This window comes from Perissodus microlepis, chromosome 19 (genome assembly GCF_051167445.1).
Source record: "Perissodus microlepis isolate ML-2025 ecotype Zambia chromosome 19, ASM5116744v1, whole genome shotgun sequence".
In the NCBI taxonomy this organism is placed as follows: Eukaryota; Metazoa; Chordata; class Actinopteri; order Cichliformes; family Cichlidae; genus Perissodus; species Perissodus microlepis.
The window spans coordinates 21393062-21413523 of NC_140479.1; the positions used below are offsets into that span (position 1 = coordinate 21393062).

Sequence of the window (20462 nt, forward strand, 5' to 3'; positions counted from 1 at the left end):
GAGGTATATTCATTCTGTAAGTACTCACAGAAAATGAACGCAGTATCGACAAAATTTGGACTTAGATAAAGTAGAGCCTGACCAATTTATTAATGGGCCAGTATTATATACAACACATAATGGTATCTTTTATTACCTTTCAAAAAAAGGAAATAAAAGATGAGAGAAACACCCTTCAACCATGTCGCAAGTGTTGACATTGCATAATATGTCCACCAGAGGGCACACTGTAACTTCCCTTATGACGAAGCAAGTAAATATGTTTATATATGTAAATATATATATATATATAAAATATATAAAAAAATATGTAAATATGTTTAGATGATTGGAATGTCAGATTTTCACATCAACAAATATCAGTATTGGTCTTAAAGATCCTAGATTGGTCAGGCTCTGGATTAAAGGTAGCCATATAAACATATAATTCAGCCATTCTTCTCCTCCATAATGTGCTCCTTACCACATATTCTATTGATAACTACAGTTAATGAAGCTTGCTTTAAAGGTTTTGCACCAATAAAAACAAAGTAATAGAAGCACTATTGTGATAACTACACAATAGTGCTTCTGATTTCTGAAAGCAGTTTACGCCAAAGCTGCCCTAATTAACGGCGCAAAATAATTTTCTTCTGTTTCTGTAATTGTCAGTCCATCAGTGTGCACAAGTTCTTTCATTCAAATTATATTTTTAATGCTAAATATAATTATTATTGTTGTCCACGAATTTTCAAATTTACTGTTTAACAAATAGCATAAACAATAGTAAAGCACAGCACATTATTTTCAAATTAGGATGTCAAATTACAGTTATTTACAGAACAGAAACTGCAGTTTTAGGCACTGAATAATTTTTTGTCCTTTGTGCTGATTTATGTTTGGGCATTCAGTTTTATTTGCCTTAATAAATAAAACAAAACTTTTAAACTAGTTTTTGACAAATTTCTAAAATGTTTGTATATATTGTTTTTATGATGGGTGGTTTAATACAACACTATTTCAGAAAAGGGTTGCAGAAAACTGAAGGCCATGGTCTTCATGCACATGCACCCTGCTTTAAAATAGCTGACAGCCCTAAAAAAGAAAGAAAGAAAGAAAGAAAGAAAGAAAGAAAGAAAGAAAGAAAGAAAGAAAGAAAGAAAAGAAATGCCATGGAGACAGGTCAGTGAAGAAAGAGAAATTATCTGCATTTAACAATTGGTGTTATCTGTGGAGCTTTCTTTCAGATAGTGATGTGACCTCATCCTGCTGCACTCCTTGTTTTCTCTTTTGTCTTTCATTGTCTCTCTGTCCCCTTATCTCAATGGCTTTCCTACACATGATGAATCAGCAGCAGATTTTAATCTCGCTCTTGAACATTATTGCCCTGTGTCATTCATTAGTCTACTTACTCATGTGTTCAAACAATTAATCAGAGTCGTCTATATTGTAGAGGACGGTGAACTCATTTGATGGACGCGTCTGTGTGTGATTGAGCTGGTAATGAAAATGCCCTACAGTAAGACTCACAAACCAAACATATAAAGTTAGGTATGTAAAATCTGACACAGCAAAAATGCTAGAAAATAATATGCAGCATACTTTCACCCCACACACACTTACAACACGAGAGAAACAACATCGAACTCAACATAAAACTATAAAAAAGAAAAGAAAGCAAAGAAAAAGATCCTCATATTGTCTCACTTTTAAATATTATAATATTTTTAACAAATTCTTAACTTTGTGTCTCAATTGAATATAATGAGGATCTGACGTGGGTACGGCAGCATGGTATACATGTACACGCTAAGGGTAATATGCCAAGTCACACATAGAAAACTGGATGAATAAAACACAATTTACCAAAACACAGTGGAAATAAGTGTCAAGAGTTGGGACATAATAACTTTACAGTAATTTTACATTGACTCTTGGAGGGATCAGGTGACTTCCTGAAAGTAAATTTTATAACAAACAAACAAACAAACAAACAAACATACATACATACATACATACATACATACATACACACACACACACACACACACACACACACACACACACATACATACATACATACATACAGTTTCCCCCCAAATTAAATAAATAAGTAAACGTTCTTAGCGTGATGCTAACATCTACTGACAGTATACTTCTAAATCTCGCAGTTGGGGCATCATGATGAGTGGATTCTTAAATCTGGCTTCACCCAAAGGCCTCCTTTGTCTAAATGGTCCTAAAGGTAAGTAAGAATAAGGTTGTGGGGATGTTTGACTTTGATGTCTATTGAACCGATATGTGATTTGTCATTTTTATCCCTCAGAGTCAAACAGTCACGATGCTGCATAATTAAGAGTTAAGAGTAAATATCATGGTTAAATGATATACCTTTGCCAAGCTTGTGGCTCCGTAAACTACTACACCTCATTTCCTGTTCTGCTCCCCCTATAATGGCCACTAGATGGCGCAGTCAGGGTTAAATTCATTGAAGGTTAAATTGAATTTGCACACACAAATGTGTTGTTTGTTTTTGATGCTGCAAACATTAATGAGTGGGACTAATGAACATCCAAGCTTTTAAACCTTCCCTCATGCCAAAACCATTTCTTATGGCTTCAGTTTTCCCTCATGCACAATGACATTTAAGGAGACTGTGACTGATGTCATCCATCAGCGTTAGAGCGCGTATGAATGTCCATGAGAGCATGCGTATCCCATCCAAAGCGGCCAATAACATGCCTGGGCACACATCCTTATCTTAGCAAGGGTAATCAATGGGAGGATAGAGGGTCTGAAATAAATTCACACACTGTTGTAAACAGATCCAGAAGATGGATTATAATGGAGAAATCTGCTCAGTTTCCTTTTCGTTTGCAGATGTTTAAAATGACCATGAATGACTCACAATGAAAGCATCAGTGGAGGTCAACACTTTCCCTATTTATGTATCATATCTTTACAGTCATTTACAAAAAAAATCTGCAGTCTAGACTGCGGCTTTTCTCCAACTTAAAATTTAGCCCAGCAAACTATGTGACACAGACAGGCCTGCCTCAAGTTCATTATTCAGAATGGTTGGAATATCTATGACATTTTTGGTAATTTCCCAACAGCACGAGTGAGAAGATACAAACAACACTGCAGAAAAGAAATTGCATGACATAGAAGTCACATTACTATAGCTAACACAGCCTAAATTGTAATAATAACTTTTTAGAAAAGCTTACAGTACAGTGTATTTAGCCTTCTATTTCTGGTCTGACATTTGGACTAGCAAAAAGAAAAATTCCCGATAGTGATGTGTGAGAATATTATCACCACATGATGGCAGCGTACTACATCTTGTGCTATATTATCTGTAGACCAGGTGCAATGCACAGGCACAGATAAATGCTAATTAGTAACACGCAAGTGAAGTAGGAGAATTTCACCCACCATGAGCCCAGACTTCCTGGATGAGCTGTCAGGACAATGAACTGCACATCATGCCAAATTATTTGTGAGATAACTGCAGTACAAACTCTCCAAAAAGCACAATGCTACAAAGCTTTTAAAACGGGAGTCCATTGACCCTGACGCTATAATAATGCTCTCCACGTTATGAAATAAAAATGTTTACAGATTAGAGAAATTATTTTAGGTGACAATAACTGGCTAATTTTAACTGAAATGCCAGCTAGACGGATCCTCAAGTCCATGTTGGTGTAAGCGCGCTCTGTCTCCTAATTTAAATGCTGCATTGACGAGCAAATTTCATTTTACTTGAACTCAGTATGATTAAACCAGAAGATAAAAACAAACAAAAAAAATATGTAGGCTTAATGGAAGTGAAAACAGCAAAATAAAACTTTAAAAAGAAGTAAACCACCACTGAACATTCACACACACCCTCAGCACAATTTAAATTTGGGAACGGCACCTGATGACCTGAGAGGCCTGATTGGTTATACACACTGAGAGAGTCAGAGATGTATTTGGGGACCAACTTCTGTATTGAACTGGGAGCCTTTCAAGTGACTTCAATACTGGGGTAATGTGGAAATTACTGTGTATGTGTCATGATTCTGGCTGCAGCATGCAGAATTCTTTGAAGTTTTGGATAATCCTGCAAATAGACCTTTACAGTAGTGTAACTTGCTTAATATAAATACACGGAACAATTTCTCATAGTTACTATTAGAGCAGACTTATCTAACTTTTGATATATTTTTAAGTGATAGAAAGCAGCTATGGCAACCTGAGATCATGGTCCAAAACAATGCCATGGTTTTTGACTTGAAAATGATATGCAGAATTTAATTCCCAAAAAGCAATTCATTCAAATTTAAAGCACTAAATTTATCACAGTGAGTAACCAATACCAGCTAAAGGAATTTGCAAATTTTCCGACATTTGAATTGCTGGTTGTTTCTTCTAACATGCTTTCATACAAGACAAAAAAACCCAACCAAACAAAAACTACTATTTGATAGATATTTCATATGTTGCTCATATATCAAATATGTAGTGCATACAAACAAAGTTTCACTTCAAGGAAAGAAACCTGTCACCTGTGACAGATTTCATCAAATACATTAAACTAATACATAAAGAGGGCTCCACTACAGTACTCATAGGTTCTTTCCCCTACTTGGACATGTGATTATATCTTGCCTCCAGGCTTTGTGGGGTTATTTTCAGAACAAATACTTGTGAGGAAGAGACAAGTGTGAAAGTGCTAAAAGCGACTGGAAGGATGACACAGAAGAAATGTTGGAGGGAGTGTCAGACAGGGCCTAGAGGAGCAGAGCAAGCTTGACATAAAATATCACAGGAGGGAGATGTGAAACCTGCATAACGACTTGCTTGACAACTGAGATAATGAAGTAAAGTGTAATATGATGTAATTTATACAAGTCAAGGAAAAAAGGTGCATCACAGAGATAGCTACACTCTGTGGTTACTTACAGGTACACCTTGCTAGTACTGGGGTGGACCCTTCTTTGCCTTCAGAGCTTCTGTCTTCATGGCATAGATTCAACAAGGTAATGGAATCATTCCTCAGTTTATGGTCCAAACATGTGTGGAGACAATTCAAGAAATCAGTTTTGAGATAAACTGAACATTGTGACATGAGTGTACCCATGATGGGCACACTGTGGTAATAAAGGAATAGTCACGGTCAGCAACAATACTCGGGTAGGCTGTGGGGTATAATTGGTGCTCAGCTTGTATTAAGAGGGCTAAAATCTGACAACATTGCACCAACACCACCAGCCTGAGCAGCTGATCCAAGGTCGGATCAATGTATGCTTTCATCTAGTTTACGCCACATTTTGATAGTATCATTTGAACATTGTAGCAGACATCAAGACTCATCAGAGCCGGAAACTTTTTGCCCTCTCTTCTGATGTCTAGTTTTGGAAAGCCTCAGTTTTTTGTTCTTAGCTGACAGGAGAGGTACCCAGTGTGGTCTTCTGCTGCTGTAGCCCATCTGCTTCAAGAGTCCACACGCTGTGCATTTAAAGAAGCTCCTCTGTATAGTTTGGTTGTAACAAGTGGTTATTTGAGTTGGTGTCATTTTCAGGTCAGGTAGAAGCTGTTTGACTGTCCTTTGACAACAAGAAGCCATTTTCACCATTTTCATTTTCTAGGTGAAAATGGCTTTTGCTATTTTTTCAGATCTTCTGTGAACCTGAGTGATGGTTGTGCAGGGAAGTCACAGTAGATAAGGAGGTTTGAATTTCTCACATCAGCCCACCTGACACCAACAACCTTATCACATTCAAAGCCACATATGTGATCTACTGTCCAGATGCTCAGTGTGAACTTCAGCAGGTTGTCTTGACCATGTCTAAATGCCTAAATGCACTGAGATGTTGCAATGTGATTGGCTGTTTAGATTAATGATGACTAGATTAATAAGCAATTGAACAGGTGTACCTAATAAAGTGTCTGGTGAGTGTATATGATGGGTTTAAGTGACACTGCGCGAGCTGTCTAAGCCAATAGTGCCAAAAGAAATATCTAAAAAAAACAAACAACTCCAGGGTTTGTCAGGTGGCCACAGGCTCTTTGTCCGTAATGAGTTCTTTCTTTTTCCTGTCACCGTCTATAATGTCAGCTGACATCAATCAAGCAGTACAGAAATTTATTTGTTAGAAAGCACAAGACAAAGACCAAAAAATAAATAAATTCTTCTGCTTGGGTTAAAAAAAAAACCAACAACACAAGAAAAAACACTTTATCAGCTAATGGAGCACGAGTCTGTGAGGTCATGTCAGGGGGGCTCATATCAAACTGAGAGTGAGATCACATTTTTAAGTGAAAAATTCATTTCAGTTCAATTTTATTTCTGTAGCTTTGAAGAAAATGTGTCTGAGAAAGACGGACTAATTAGGGGTAACTGATTTTACTAATTAATGGTCTAAATAAGTACCAAGAAAAAGAGTAACCATGAAAAAAGGAGACCTATCTCAAAATAGAATAGGATAGAGTGCATGTACATGTATATATTACCCTGAGTACTCCCATAGTACACCTGCAAGCCACAGCTTCCAGCGCTAGGATTGGTCAAAGTGTAGTTATACTTCCCGACACACTGATTCAATGCTAGCTTTCCAAATGCCAGTAAGGTGGACCCTCACATAATGGGAGCAATTTAAGCCAAGCTGTCAGCGGTCTTCATTGCAGCACCATATCTCAGTTTGCACTGCTTCATCCTGTTACATTTTTGTACAGTCAGACCACCAGTGCAATTTACTGCTTCATTCATCCATCATTCCTGAGAGAGCAGGCTGTCTGACACGTGCCACTGCTGAAAGGCTGCCAACATCCAGGCAGAGGTAGGGCTTCACTAACAAAACCTATTGATCCAGAGGTACTTGTCTTCTCTGATGTGCTTACTTTACTTATAAAGATGCCAGTCTGTTACAGAGTCAAGGGGAACTGAAGGTGAAGGCTATTCGGTGATAGGTGATGCTTATCTGATAGTCTGGATGGAAAAAAAGAGGCAAAAAGAACACTCAGGTGGAGCACATGCACTTTCCAGCCTTTGTTGTTGTGTAACAGCAACCTGAGGAGTGTGTCACTTTAAATACATGTGGGGGGAAAAAAAGCAAAGCCTTCCCATCGAGCACCTTTAAGTTTTTATGATTTTCTTTTCTTTCTTTTGAACAACACTTACCATCGTTTTTTTTGGGTTTTTTTTAAAGATTTGTCTGTGGACATGTGGATTATCACCATCACAATCTTGTTTTTCTGAAGTTTTCTGAAACACACAAGTGAAGAAGGAGAATTTCACTCACCAACACATGAGCACAGACTTCTTAGATGAGCTGTCAGGACAATGAACTGCATATCATGCCAAATTATTTGTGAGATAACAACAGTGCAAATTCTCCAAAAAGCACAATGCTGCAAAGCTTATCTTTTAAAATGGGAGTCCATGGATACCGACTCACTGTTGGTTAAGAACTCAAGCGGTCATTTAGGGGAGCTGCACTTCTTCTTTTTTCTTTCTAAGTTTTCATGCTCACATTAAGATGACTCAACTCCCATATGGATACCAGCAAATCTGCCAGAGACTAGGATGCTAAATGAGAACAAACACTGACAAATATTTCACAAAGTTCTTTTATTTACAGTGCTTTCAGTTAAAGTTTAAGAGTGCAAAAATGAATATATCATTCACTCTGACAATTGAGAAAAGTGCATTATTTGAAAAAGAATCATTTTAGATCATAATGTTGTGTGCGTGGTGATGGAAAGAGCAAATTTATTTTGGTTTGTTAAATGCAAATGTTCTTTCCACATGGCACCTGACCCAGACAGTTGTCTGACAGAAAATACAAACAACGTGACTAAAAAGCTGAAGTGAAACCACTCCGACCAGTAACTCACTGATAAGAGACAAAATCAGATCAGCAGTTGCAAATAAGCACAGGCATTTAAATATCTCTTTTCCAGTCTTGTTGTCCACTCACGGAAGTAGTAAGTCACTGCTAAGGATTTTTATGATTTTAATGAAAATCAGAAGGTGCGATCAAAACAATGTAACCATTTGCACTGAGTAGTCACTGAGCTTTATTAAAGTAAAGAGCAAACATTTCATCAGTTTTATGAAATATAAGTTATAGGATAATAAAAAAAAGCTCCCGATCATTTCCTCTAAAACTGCAAAACTGCACTGAACTCTGCAAAAGATGTGCTCTCTGAATGCCTTTCTTGTTATTTTTTGGCCATGCTCCACCAATCCACAAAGTTCAGTGAAATTCTGCTGGTATTTTTTTGCATAACCTTACTGACAAAAAGTTTTATATGCCTCAATCCCTATGGTTAAATAGGTGACAGAATTCCTCTCTTCTTTTCCTGCAAAAAGAGGACAATCTGACTGGCACATGCCTGTCCTGTGCTAGTAATGAAGCAGTAAAGCAGTGGGTCGGCAAGACAGTTAAGGCTTGATAGGGCAACGCTGATCTTGTAGGGATAGAGGATCCATGCAATGTTCCTGCAGTCATTAACCAGTATGCGAAGAAGCATCATGACATGAATAGGTCCGAAGCAGAACAAAAGGCCAAGAAGAACCAATGTTAATAGCTTTAAAATCCGCTTTTGTTCCTGCTTGTCAGTGGCCTGATTGGATTTTACAGCTGTGCAAATCCTCCAGGTGGAAAAGAACACTAGGAGAACTGGAATAATAAACCCCAGAAAGAAGCGCATTACATTAGCCCGGAGGAGAGTCGCTGACAGTGGACTAAAAATGTCAAAGCACACTGAAAAGTTTTTCTTTTCATGGTATGAGTCCTCCCAGGAGATGGTGCTGGTGTTGAAACAGACCACCAACAACCAAATGGTAACAGTGACTGCTGCTGCAGTGCTAACTTTCCTCCACCATCTGCACTTTAATGGGTGAACCACTGCTAAGTAGCGGTCAACTGCAATGCAGCAGAGGAGAGCTTCGCTGGTGTAGAAGTTGGTGAAGAGAATGTATATGGACAGCACACAAACATAACGCCCATGGATCCAAACTCCTCGCCACAGGAAGTCCAACCAGAGAATAAAACAAACAGTGAAGGTTAGGTCACTCAGAGCCAGACTGAACAGATACACACCGAGCTCGTTCCTCCTTCTAATGTGCTGCCAGGATACGTAGAGGAAGAAGGTGTTGGAAGGGATGGCGATGGCGACGACAGCCATGTAGAACAACAGAAATGAACTTCTCCTGGATGCGTCGTCGACCAGGTTACATTCTGAATGATTACTGGTCAAGGTTGAGTTTTCCATTGTAGAGGTTGTGTTCATATGCTTACACCTTGTAGAAAAATAAGGAAGCAATACATGAATGGATGTAAATACATAATACCTGTAAGAGTCTCTACCAAGTTCACAGACCTGCCACGTGACTACATCTCAACTCATGAAAGGACTTTTTAAAGTTGTCAAGTCTGACACCACTGGGAACTACAAATTATCAATGGAATGTGAAAATGGAGAACTCTACCTATGCACTATTTTTTTAAAAAGAGGAAAATTTACTACTTAGAAAGAATAGCTGAAAGATGCTGTTGAGTGTAAGCCCTTTTGTTTTGGTAGTTTAAGATTAAAAGACAGAATGTTTCAATTGTGCGGATTGATTTGACATTCAGCATGAGTGTGAGTCAACCTTATGCAAGTGCAATTAAATTGTTACAATAGCCTTGCTTTTGCAGCATTGGGTTGTTTACCCAGTGTTTTGAGTTCATGGAGTTTTTAGTTATATTTGAATATTTTCTGTTCGCTCTTAGTTTGCTTTACTTGCCCCGACCCCACTTTTTCCTTAGTTACCATTTATTTTTGTTTATATTGTTCTATATATATTTTCCCGTTTAGTCTTGTTCTCAGTTCCTGGTTGCTTTAGAGTTTTTTTTTTCCTATGTCAATTCCCCTGTAACAAACTCATTCGTGTCTGTTTCCCTGTTATCACGTTTCACCACGTACTTTACTGTAAAACAATTTCCTGTCAGTGTTACAAGATTTGTTTAGGCTTTGGTTGTGTGCTATTTCAGCAAATTATGAAAATGAACAAGCTTGCTACACTGGCACTGTGTTTCACTTTTCCTCACAGTTACATTTCCTGATATTGTCTACCACGAAAAACATGTGAAAAGTTGCAAATACAACTTTTCCTAAGTACTCTAAATTCTCAGTTATATTGCAACATGATAGAAAATCCTAAGGTCACATTTTTATTGCAATGGAATTATTTGATAGGGGCTTGTTAAATTTTTTTTTATAGTATTCCTTTAAACCATAAAGTCATATTAACAAAGTTCTACTTACTCTGTATCAAGTTGTATTTCCACTCAAATTTCTATAAATTCTTAGAATAAAACCAATAAAACAGATAGGCTGACGTATTCTGTTTCTTCGTCTGCACCGCTTAATCGATCTGCTAGAAAGAAGAGGAAGGGTCAGCAGTTGCTGCATTTTATCCTTAACAACTGTATCATTTACTGGGTGACAGGATATGACAAAACAAACTACAGGACCAGGTGATTTTAATTTAAGCCCATATGAAAGTGTGTGTCTCTGTTTGGCGTGTCAACAGACATGAACTCAGGTAGAGGTGATGCCAATAATCGTCCCATAAAGTGATAGATGTCTTTTCAGCTCGTTGTTTGAACAGCGCAGATATGTCTTTATGGTTTTGTTTCAATGACTGCACGCTCTAAAAGAACAGGTGCTTTTATTTATTAGTATCTCATGGAAGCATGAATAGCTGTCAAGTGTTATAAATACAAGTGGTTAGTAGGAAAATTCCACAGTGTGCTTCTCTTTGTGCAAAAATACACTCAAATATTCATACACAATAATACTGAACACTGGATCAAAATGAAACCATTAACACCACAGCCAAATATTTCAAATTACACAAATCACAGTTAAAATTAAACATCACCTTAAAGACAAATATACAGAAGAAATAAAAAAAAAAAATTAATATGCCTAAACTTAGATCACATGTAGGTTACATATAGGTTGCACAGCCCCAAATAATAATTAGATTTTCATTATATTTACATTTTATGTTGAAAGAAGGGGAAAGAAATCATTCAAACAGAGCTATCACTGTGCTTTCCACTCATAAAAAGCCGCCTCACATTTTGTGCAGTTTTCTTAATCTCTGTCTTTGCACTCTCATTGATTAGACAGTATATTATAGGATCCAGTGTACTGTTTAGCGTTGTGGTGGTAACTGTCACCATGAATGCACTTTTGAGCCTAGTTGCCCAGACGCAGGACCCAGGCTCCAGTATAGCCCTGAGCAGCATGACCAACTGGTAGGGCATAAAAGACACTATGTAGGTTAGAAGGAGTAGCAACAACAGCCATTCCACTTTCCTGCGCTCTTCCACTTGGATGGAGGTGTTACGTTTGATAGAGCGCATGATGTTATGATAGCAAAAAGTCATGATGAAGGTAGGAACCAAGAAACTCAAGGCGAACCTTGTAAGGGCAACAGCGGCATCTTCTTGTGTCATGGGTATCTGCTGATCACACAAGTATCTTGAAGCTTGCAGCGCCCCCATGTGGTGAAGTAAGACAACGTGGATGGCAATCTCCAAAGCCCAGACAGCTATACTCACAAGCACTGCTGTCCTCACCTCCCTAATCCAGTTAAAGTGGAGTGGGTAGACCACTGCCAGATAGCGATCAGCACAGATGCAGCAAAGGAGACCAGAACCAACAAAAAAGCTGTTGTACATGATTACAGCCATGAGGTTGCAAAGTTCGTCACCTATGTGTTGCCCCATGGCCTGTACTATCCAAATAGGCAGAGTGACTGTATATAGTAGGTCAGAAATGCACAGGCTGACAAGATAGACTGCCATGCTGTTCCCCTTCTTCATCAGCATCCAGGCCACATACAGAGACAGGCAGTTGGCTGGAAAGCCCACACTAAAAAAAAGAGAGTACACCGTTGGATACATGTACCTCTGCACCGAGGAGTTAGCCGTGCATGAGTTTGTGTTGTTGGTGATCATCGAGTCCATCCTGACACAGCGGTGACTGAAGCCCGAATGGGAAGCTCATTCGATTCGAGATCTGAAAATGCAAATAATGGGGAAGTGTTGTTGTGCTCAAAATAAAAACAGTGTTTGATGATTTACGGAAGCTGTCCTGTTTTTACAGTACTAAGCAAAATGTGCTCATCAAGTTTCTTAATTCCGTGTCTGAGTACAGGTGAATGTAAAATCCCACAAATGCAACAGAATTAGAAAACACTTCACAAGTATATATTTGTGTTTTTTAAACCGTGGGACTGTTCTAAATGTGCCAAAATGTATCATTTACTTTGTTAGAGTGTCCCCATTCTATACACATTTGTATAACTTTCCAGGAACAGCATATATTTGCATGTCATGGCGTTCTGCCAGTGTAGCTCAGAGGATTAAAGTGGGATATGGCCATTGATGGGAAAAGTATAGACATTCTGTACATTAGTGGAAGTACGGATACAAGTGTTAAAAAAAATACTCCAGTAAAGATTAAAACACTAATTAAAATACTAAAAAGGCCCACTGAACGACACAGGAAAGTATTCCCGTGGCCATCTTCCTGTAAAACTCCTCCATCTGATACAGTGTAAACACTGCAACAGTTACATCCTTTTTGCACACGTTCTTTTCTACTCTGTAATATTCCTGTTAACGTTCTTGATATTTATTTATAATCAACTCTGTCAATCCTTGATATTTATTATTGAGTGATCTGTGTATATTGGGCTATTGCTTAAATGTCTTAAATGTGTAACATATGCTATTGTTAAATAGTGTAGTCTGTTTCTGTTACTGTTATTTATACTGCAGCAACTGTAACCCACATAATTTCCTTAGGGATTAATAAAGTATGCTGATTCTGGCTGATTAATTCAACTTCTGAAAGTGAAAAAGAAAATAGGAATACTGAGTTTATTTAAGTCTAAAATCTAATTTTAATCTAGTGAAGTAGATTTTGAGTAGGATTTTACGTGATGTCCGCGAATGCAGCACTGACATCCACACCGTCCCAGCTGATAATTAGCGGCCTTATAACAAACAGCTGCGCTTCACTATGCACGGAGGCATTTGGCAGTCTTTTCTATCCAAGGTGGCCAAGAGCGTTAAGTGGTTAAGCATTGCAGAGCGGTTTGATTTCTTCAGGAAAGCCGCTCATTCTAGTATTGCCCTTAGAGAGTGTTAAGTGGGATTCTTGCGTTTGTTATAATGTGACATATAGTAGGGTGGAACTTGACGACTGTTTCCCTCTTTTGTTACAGAATTGTGCCATACTGCTGCTGTCTTGTTCTGTCTTGTTTGCTTTTATTCTGTCTTGTTGTGGCCTGTTGTCATCTTATGGACTGGCCTTGACTGACTCCTGGTTTTATAGTCTTTTACTCGGAATTGTTTGATATATTTTAATCTTGCGTTTATAAAGAACTGTATCTTAGGGTGTGTTTATTTTATTTATCTCTTTTATTAATTTGTTTAACGTTTTATGCTTTGTTTTGTTGCTTTAGTGGAGGTGCGGCCGCTTGTTGAGGGGCTAGGCACGTGAGGTGGAATCCCCTCCCCTATGCGTGAGAGTGTACACACCGGGCATAGGTAGACTGCACCATTTAGATTTCAGTGTGAGTGACAGTGAGGTTTGCAGTGGAACTATACGGGTCAGTAATTGGTGGCACCCTTGGGCACTCCTCTCTGTAGGTTGCCTCCTCAAGTGGTCGTTCTCCACTATTTGTTTAGTTATTTTATTGAGCTGTTATTGTTCTAGGGTAGCATCGTGACAGCGAGCCTGGTCATTTTAATCACTGTTTGTTAATAAAGTCTTCTAATTAACAGTCTTGCAGTCTCAGCCCTGTTACCTTAAGAACTTTTCTGATTTTACAGTTCTGTGTTTTTAGTAGTTTTCCGTAATAAATTTTGATTTGTAAAATTGATCAGCCTCACCTCTGCTATTAATAACGAGCCTGTGGGCTTTGGTAGCTAGTGTAACATTTACATTGGCTATAGAAATCTTTCCTGGGGTGTAACTCCCTCCCCAGGTGGCGTTGTCAACATCCTGTGGTCTCCTTAACTGGTTATCCTCCTTCGCGCCACCACATTAACAAAGGTACTCAGCTTGAATCAGTAAAGTAACGAAAAAAGCTTTATTTTCTGTTACCTATATTGTAGAGGGTGACTTTGCTTCTAAACGGGAAAATGAGTAGGGAAGAGGTTTGTAGGATTCAGTAGGCAGGGGAGCCCTAAAATCTGCTTTAACTGCTCAATGGGGGGAAAAAAAAAAAGTCACAACTCACAATTTCTATTGTGGGCTCCAGTAGATTTTCTTAGTGTACAGGCTGCGATAACCTGATCTGCTGCTGTTTGTGGATGTACACAACTGAATTCAACAAGATGTCTGCAGATGTTTCATGATTTGTCCTGTATTTCCATTCTCTACACTGACCGTACACTACGTGCTGTCTTTTTTTTTTTTTTTTTTTTTTTTTTTTTTTTTTCTAGGTGGCATGAAGGTGGAATCATTGATTGAATCTAAGCATCATCAGCTTAACTTCAAATTCATCTCTGCTACACTTGATGCAACTTAACTCTGACCATGAAACCACAGCCACACGGCAGTCACACACCGCACTTTACTTTGAATTCACCACAGTTCCCTCTGAACTGGCCCCTGCAGGGCCAGCTGGATACTGAAGTTCTGCAACCACAACTTGTGGACACCTGCAGTTGTCATGGTGCTGTGCCAAAAAACATAAATATAAGAAATTAATAAATAAAAACGCCAGCCCACTTTAACCGTTGATTATGGCATGCAGTGTTCCCCTTTTCATCTCTTTGTGTGCCACATACCCTGTTGATTAATAGGTGAACAGGACTGCCTTTCATGTGTTACTGTTTAGGCTTTAATCTGTTTCCTGTTCGAAGGCCCACAGTGACCTAAAAATAACTGCCTTCAAATCTGTTAAAACCAAAAGTAATGAGCCTGTTGTGAACATGTAAAAAGTGAAAGAACAGAAATTTGTTTAAAAATGTAAGGAGTAAAAAGCTGTCAGAAAAATAAATACTCAAGTGAAGTACAGCCTCCTGAAAAATTTAAGTACAGTAACGAAATATTTTGTTCTTCGTTACTTCCCACCTCTGGATGTGCACTCTTGAGACAAAGCAGGCATAGACAGCCCACTAACCACATATCTTGCATAGAGAGCTGGTTCCTGCTTACCAAATAAAGGCTTGTTGGAGTTGCTGCTGTCCAGTGTATAAAACTCATGCCATCTCTGATTTGTGGCCAGATCTGCTCTATTAAATGTCCCATGTAGTGCAACACAGACATTTAACTGTTGCAAAATTTAGGAAGTGCATTTTATTTAAAATGTTTTGGTGGTTTCTAATAGAATTTGACATTGCACAGATATAAAGTAACTGCAGACCGCTTATAAATCTGCAAAATGTTAATTTTTCCTACTCAATCTTTAATTCCATACTTTTTGTCAACATCCTCACTTGTAGTGGGTCACTGGCCCACCAGGGGGGGCTCATGCCACAGATTGAGAACAGCTACTTTTAGCAGCTCACTGAACCTGAAGTATAGAGGATACAGACTTGTTTTTAAAAAGTGTAAGACTCGTGATGGACAGCTTAAAGAAGCATTAAAAATAACAAAGAACCACATCACAGGGGACAACAAAAGTCTGGAACGTTTTATTAATTTATTGTCTACAAGTGATTAATATTGAGTGTTACATTAAAAGTGCTGTGAAAAAGAGGTATGCATTTCAGTGTCCAGCAGTGATCTGTGATTTTAAACAGTAAATAAACTACTTAAAGCATTGTTAATTGTATTTAAACTGTAAATTTAACCTCCTAGGACCTGGCGTCCACATATGTGGACATCACATTTTAGGGTTGTCCAGACCACAATACTACTTTTTTTTTTCTCTACAAGGGCCCAATATCCACTTGTGAGGACATACTGCTACTGTTCTATCAAAATTTAAAGCGAATGTCCTCATATGTGGATCTCATTTTTCTTAGAAATGAAATTCAGGTAAAAAAAAAAAAATCACATAATTCTTTGTTTTGTTTTTTTACAATCATCAGGTCCCAATCAGCCCAAAGAGAAATTAAAAATGCATGCCATGAAAGAGTTCAGGTCTTAGGAGGTTAAAACCCTTACATATATCCACGCAGAGTTTATTTTTGATGCAATGGGAATAGAAGCACAATACTTTAATATAATGCAAAGAAAAAAAAATCCCTCTTTGAACTTTTTAAGTTCATCACTGAAACAATCCAAGTTGGTAGCAGTAAATCTGCATCATGCCACAGCACAGAGCACTCCAACTACATAACCATGCACACAAGTGAAGTGGAAAATCTAACCATGCAAATATTATGTTAATAGTATAAACACTGTTAAACTGCTGCCGTCTCTTTTGCATATTTGTTTCATTATCTCAGCTTGTGTTTATCACATGTGCAATATAAAATAAAGGTGGGAATGCTATTCAATTATGTAGCAGGGTTATTATGGCATTAAATCTGAAATTGTGTCTAATAGATATCAATTAGAGGATGAGCAGTAGAATGGCACATTTGAAATTTGAGCCTCATATCCTGTCATGCTACAAATGTCAACAGGATGTCAAGAGAAAGCTATACTGGATCACTGGTTTTGAAGAACAACCACACCCTTACTTGCCATTGAATTTTAACTTCATTGAAATTTAGCACAAACGAAAGCTCAAATATGGCCTTAAATGTAATTATTTGCAATTATAGTTATATAATTATATTTTTCAAAATGTGATATCTAAACAGATACAGGTTCATGGACGGTTGGTAAAACAAAACTTGTTTGAGGTATGAGGTAATGTCTCCTGTTATTCACTCCTCTGTCAGAGTCTGACGAAACATGGAACAAAGCCCAAGACAATAAAAAGGTCCTACTGTGACTTTTTTTCTAACAGTGTATTTTCATTCTTTAACTTCAGGAGTGTTGCATGAATCACATTTCAGACGACTTGCTAGTTATCTTTAGCCTTTCCTCCATGCCACCTGTCTTCTGCATGCTACTTTCTCTTAGCCAAAGCCAGGAGTTATGTTCCAACTGGAGAAACGGTCAAAGAACGCTCAGACTTCACTACACCAAGCAGAGTCAGACTGACAGCCTTTCAGTATCACCTCTAGGAAATAAACATGTTATGGCTAAATATCCCTTTCTGAAGAAAAAGTAATGCATGCACAATGTTAAACAAAAAACAACAAACATTCAGATTACAAAAACAACATTTTTCTCCTTGCCTGAGTAAATAATTGTCCATTTAACTGGGTAAACCATCACAGCACACATCCAAAAGATCGCAGTCCCGCATATCACTTTGAGCTATGATCACAATTTAAAACTTGTCAGGCGTGTGGACAGTCGGCTGAAAGATGCTGTTTGAGTCTTGTTCCACAACATGAAGAGTTCCTTTGCTCGTTTCTGGAAAGTTTTCCCTACTAAGACGTAGAGAATGGGGTTAAGGACACTGTTGAAGAAGGCAAAGTACGTAGAGATCTGTTGGATGACGATCAGTGTGATGTTCCATTTCAGAATGCCAGTGTTTCCGAGAACATCTAGTATCTTTGTCACGTGGAATGGCACCCAACAGATCAGGAATGCCAGGAGAACTGCCAGGATGAGAGTGGTGGCCTTCTGATCCGTTTTCTGAATGTTTAAAGCCTCCATTAGCCTCTTTCTCAGTGACTGAATAATTTTGACAGTGCAGAACAAAATAATGATAATAGGGACGATGAAGCTGAATGTTACGGTTGTCACCTCAGATGCCAGATATTGATTTTGTGGTAAGTCAAGTGAACATTGAGTAAGATTTGACTGAGGGTTGAATTCTAACTTCCTGTAGATGAATATGGGGAGAGCAAAGACCAAGCCAAGACCCCACACAAACAGACATCCCAGTTTGGCATAAAACGGCCTGCGTATCCTCTCATGGGAAAGCGGGTGCACCAGTGCCACATAACGATCTATGCTAACCATAACAAGGAAGTAAATGCTACAGAATGCATTCATGTAGATAACAGCTGATGTCACTTTGCACAGGCTTTCACTGAAAGGCCAGTTAAATCTCTTTCTTGTATATTCAGCCCAGAAGGGCAAACAGCACACCAGAGCAAGGTCAGCTCCAGCCAGGTTGCTGAGGTATATCTCAGCCACAGTGCAGGCCTTCTTGTGGAGGTAGAAAACCATCAGCACAAACACATTAAAGATGATTCCAAGCACGCTGATGACCAGGATGTAGGGTGGAACCAGAGTGAAGATCAAGCTGTTTTTGTCAACAAAACAATGGTCTTCACTTGTGTTGCTTTGGTTTCCAGTCATCTTGACAGAGTAAGAGTTGGAACGGATGCTGCAGAGAGAGGACAGCAACACAGGTAAAACATTATGAAATGCTATGTTATATGGAACACAGCGATATACTTCATTGTCATCAAAACTCATAATGCAAAAGCTGTTGCTGTATTTCCAGTTCGTTCCTAATAAATAAACACTGTGGCAAGTTCAGGCACAGAACCTGTTTTGGTGACTCCTGAAAGAAAATCTTTTTTTTTTTTATGAACTTTTCTCACCATCTCTAAACCCTTACTAAAATTAAAAAACAATGACAAGAGTTAATTTTCTTAGTTTTGTGATAAGGATTAAAGCCTCTCTTTTAAAAAAAAAATCAAAACAAAACAAAAAAAACCCCTTGCGATTAGGGTTGGTTCAGGTGACGGCAAACCATTCATACTTTTTTGCCATCACTTATTCAATTCAGGGATTGTGGGAGAAACCCAGAGTACCCAGTGAGAGGATAGAAACACTATGCAAAAGGTCCCCGACTGGATTTGAACCCAATAGCTTTGTACTTTGAAGCAGCAGAGCATACTACTGCACCACTGTACTGCCAAGCCTAACACTGAAGTTGCTCTAGGCTCATACAATTAGACAACTTACTATGACGCACAACGTATTTTCCTTCTATTTCTCATAAACTTTAATCTACTTTCTACCATAGTTTGTGTTTTCCTTTGCTTACCCATGAATCACTTGTTTCTCTTCTTTTTCCACTCATCTCCCAACTATTCACAGTAAAGATGGCTAGCCCTTCCTGAATCGGGGTTTGCCAAAGGCCTCTTCCTGTCTCAAAGAAGTGTTTCCCCCCAGGGACTTGTATGCGTGTCAGGTTTTTCTCTATCATAGTCTTCATCTTTCACTATAAAGACCTTAAGGGAACAGTTTGTGCAAACTGTTGCTAAATAAATAAAAATCAACATATTTTTTCCCTTGCCTAGACATTTAAAATAGTAAACAAACAAACAAACAAACAAACAAAAAAAAACCTCCTCAAAAAATAAAAAAAAACTCAATCTTTCATAGAAAATTGATTTTCTATGAAAATCTGGTGTTAATGACAGATAATTGATATCTTGAGTAACATCAACACCAACAATAACTCAAACACTCAATTCTCTAAAGGGTTGCTGAACTTTGTTTTTGTTGCTTTTAAAACTTTTTTTTGTATTAAAAGTACTTAATTCTAACACCCCCCTCTCCCCCACGCCTATGTAGTATTTTGTATTTGTTTTTGCACATAAACGATAACAATCCAAAGGTATTCACATTTTGAACTTACTGCGGTTCAGCAAAACAGAAACCACATTGAATGCAGAACTTTTCCATATCTGTCACTTAACGCTGCATAATATGAAAAGCAATTGCATAAAAGGATGATTAACGATTATCAGCACCAATCCAACAACATTTTGCCTGCATGTCGCCTCCACTGTATAACTGCGGGGCATCCACAGTTTCTGTATGTTTTCTCAGCAGCTTTAAAAAATTTTAACTGAAATGCATGAACGCTTAAAAACAAAACAAAGTGGCAAAAAACAAAAACTCGTCATCATGTGTGTGTGTTTGTATTAGTCTAAATGTTTAATCGTACTTACTCGTTTTGGTTAAAGGTTCTCAAAACGCTAAACGTGTTGAGACAAATCCAGTTAAGAATCTGCAGTTACACTTGACAGAGTTCATAACCTGCACAGCCAGAATATTAACTCAAAACTTTGTTATTTGTCACAAGTAATGATATAAAGCAGAAAACACTTTTCATTATAAATCATTATGTACACTGTTAAGTTGCAGTTATGATTTAATTAACCTTAAACTGCAGAAGAAAAAAGGTAAAAAAAAAAAAGAAAAAAAAAAAGAAAGAAAGAAAAAAACACAGACAGAAAAGTAAAAAACAAGTTTGTTCATACCTTGTACGCAAGAGTCTGTCCTCTAGGTAAAAAAGAAAGCGTCCAAAAAAATCAACTATATACATCCAACACCTTGTGCTACTGACTGTGGCTGTCGCTGACTTCGAGGGGAAAGTAAACCGATGGCTCGCGCTGCTGCCACACACTTCGGTCAATCCCTCCCTTTTCTCTGTTTAA

At 38.1% G+C, this 20462-nt stretch overlaps 3 protein-coding genes across 4 annotated transcripts; all 3 read right to left on the reverse strand.

Moving 5' to 3' along the window:
• Positions 1-7580: 7580 nt before the first annotated feature.
• Positions 7581-10385, reverse strand: gpr65 (G protein-coupled receptor 65). The gene is made up of 2 exons (XM_084915329.1): positions 10282-10385; positions 7581-9274 (listed from the first exon to the last, which is right to left on the reverse strand). The coding sequence occupies exon 2, from the start codon at positions 9262-9264 to the stop codon at positions 8299-8301; it is 966 nt and encodes a 321-aa protein (XP_084771455.1). The 5' UTR covers positions 9265-9274; positions 10282-10385; the 3' UTR covers positions 7581-8298.
• Positions 10386-10953: 568 nt separating this feature from the next.
• Positions 10954-11996, reverse strand: LOC146365943 (G-protein coupled receptor 4-like). Its single transcript, XM_084914043.1, has one exon. It carries the CDS (start codon positions 11994-11996, stop codon positions 11055-11057), a length of 942 nt encoding a protein of 313 aa, XP_084770169.1. The 3' UTR covers positions 10954-11054.
• Positions 11997-14780: 2784 nt separating this feature from the next.
• Positions 14781-20417, reverse strand: LOC146365944 (B2 bradykinin receptor-like). 2 transcript variants are annotated; one of them, XM_084915652.1, is made up of 2 exons: positions 20286-20417; positions 14781-18391 (listed from the first exon to the last, which is right to left on the reverse strand). In XM_084915652.1, exons 1-2 carry the CDS (start codon positions 20348-20350, stop codon positions 17374-17376), a joined length of 1083 nt encoding a protein of 360 aa, XP_084771778.1. In that variant the 5' UTR covers positions 20351-20417; the 3' UTR covers positions 14781-17373. The 2 variants fall into 2 exon arrangements, with proteins under 2 accessions (XP_084771778.1, XP_084771780.1); XM_084915654.1 differs by lacking the exon at positions 20286-20417 and adding an exon at positions 19974-20130.
• Between the last annotated feature and the right edge of the window lie 45 nt (positions 20418-20462).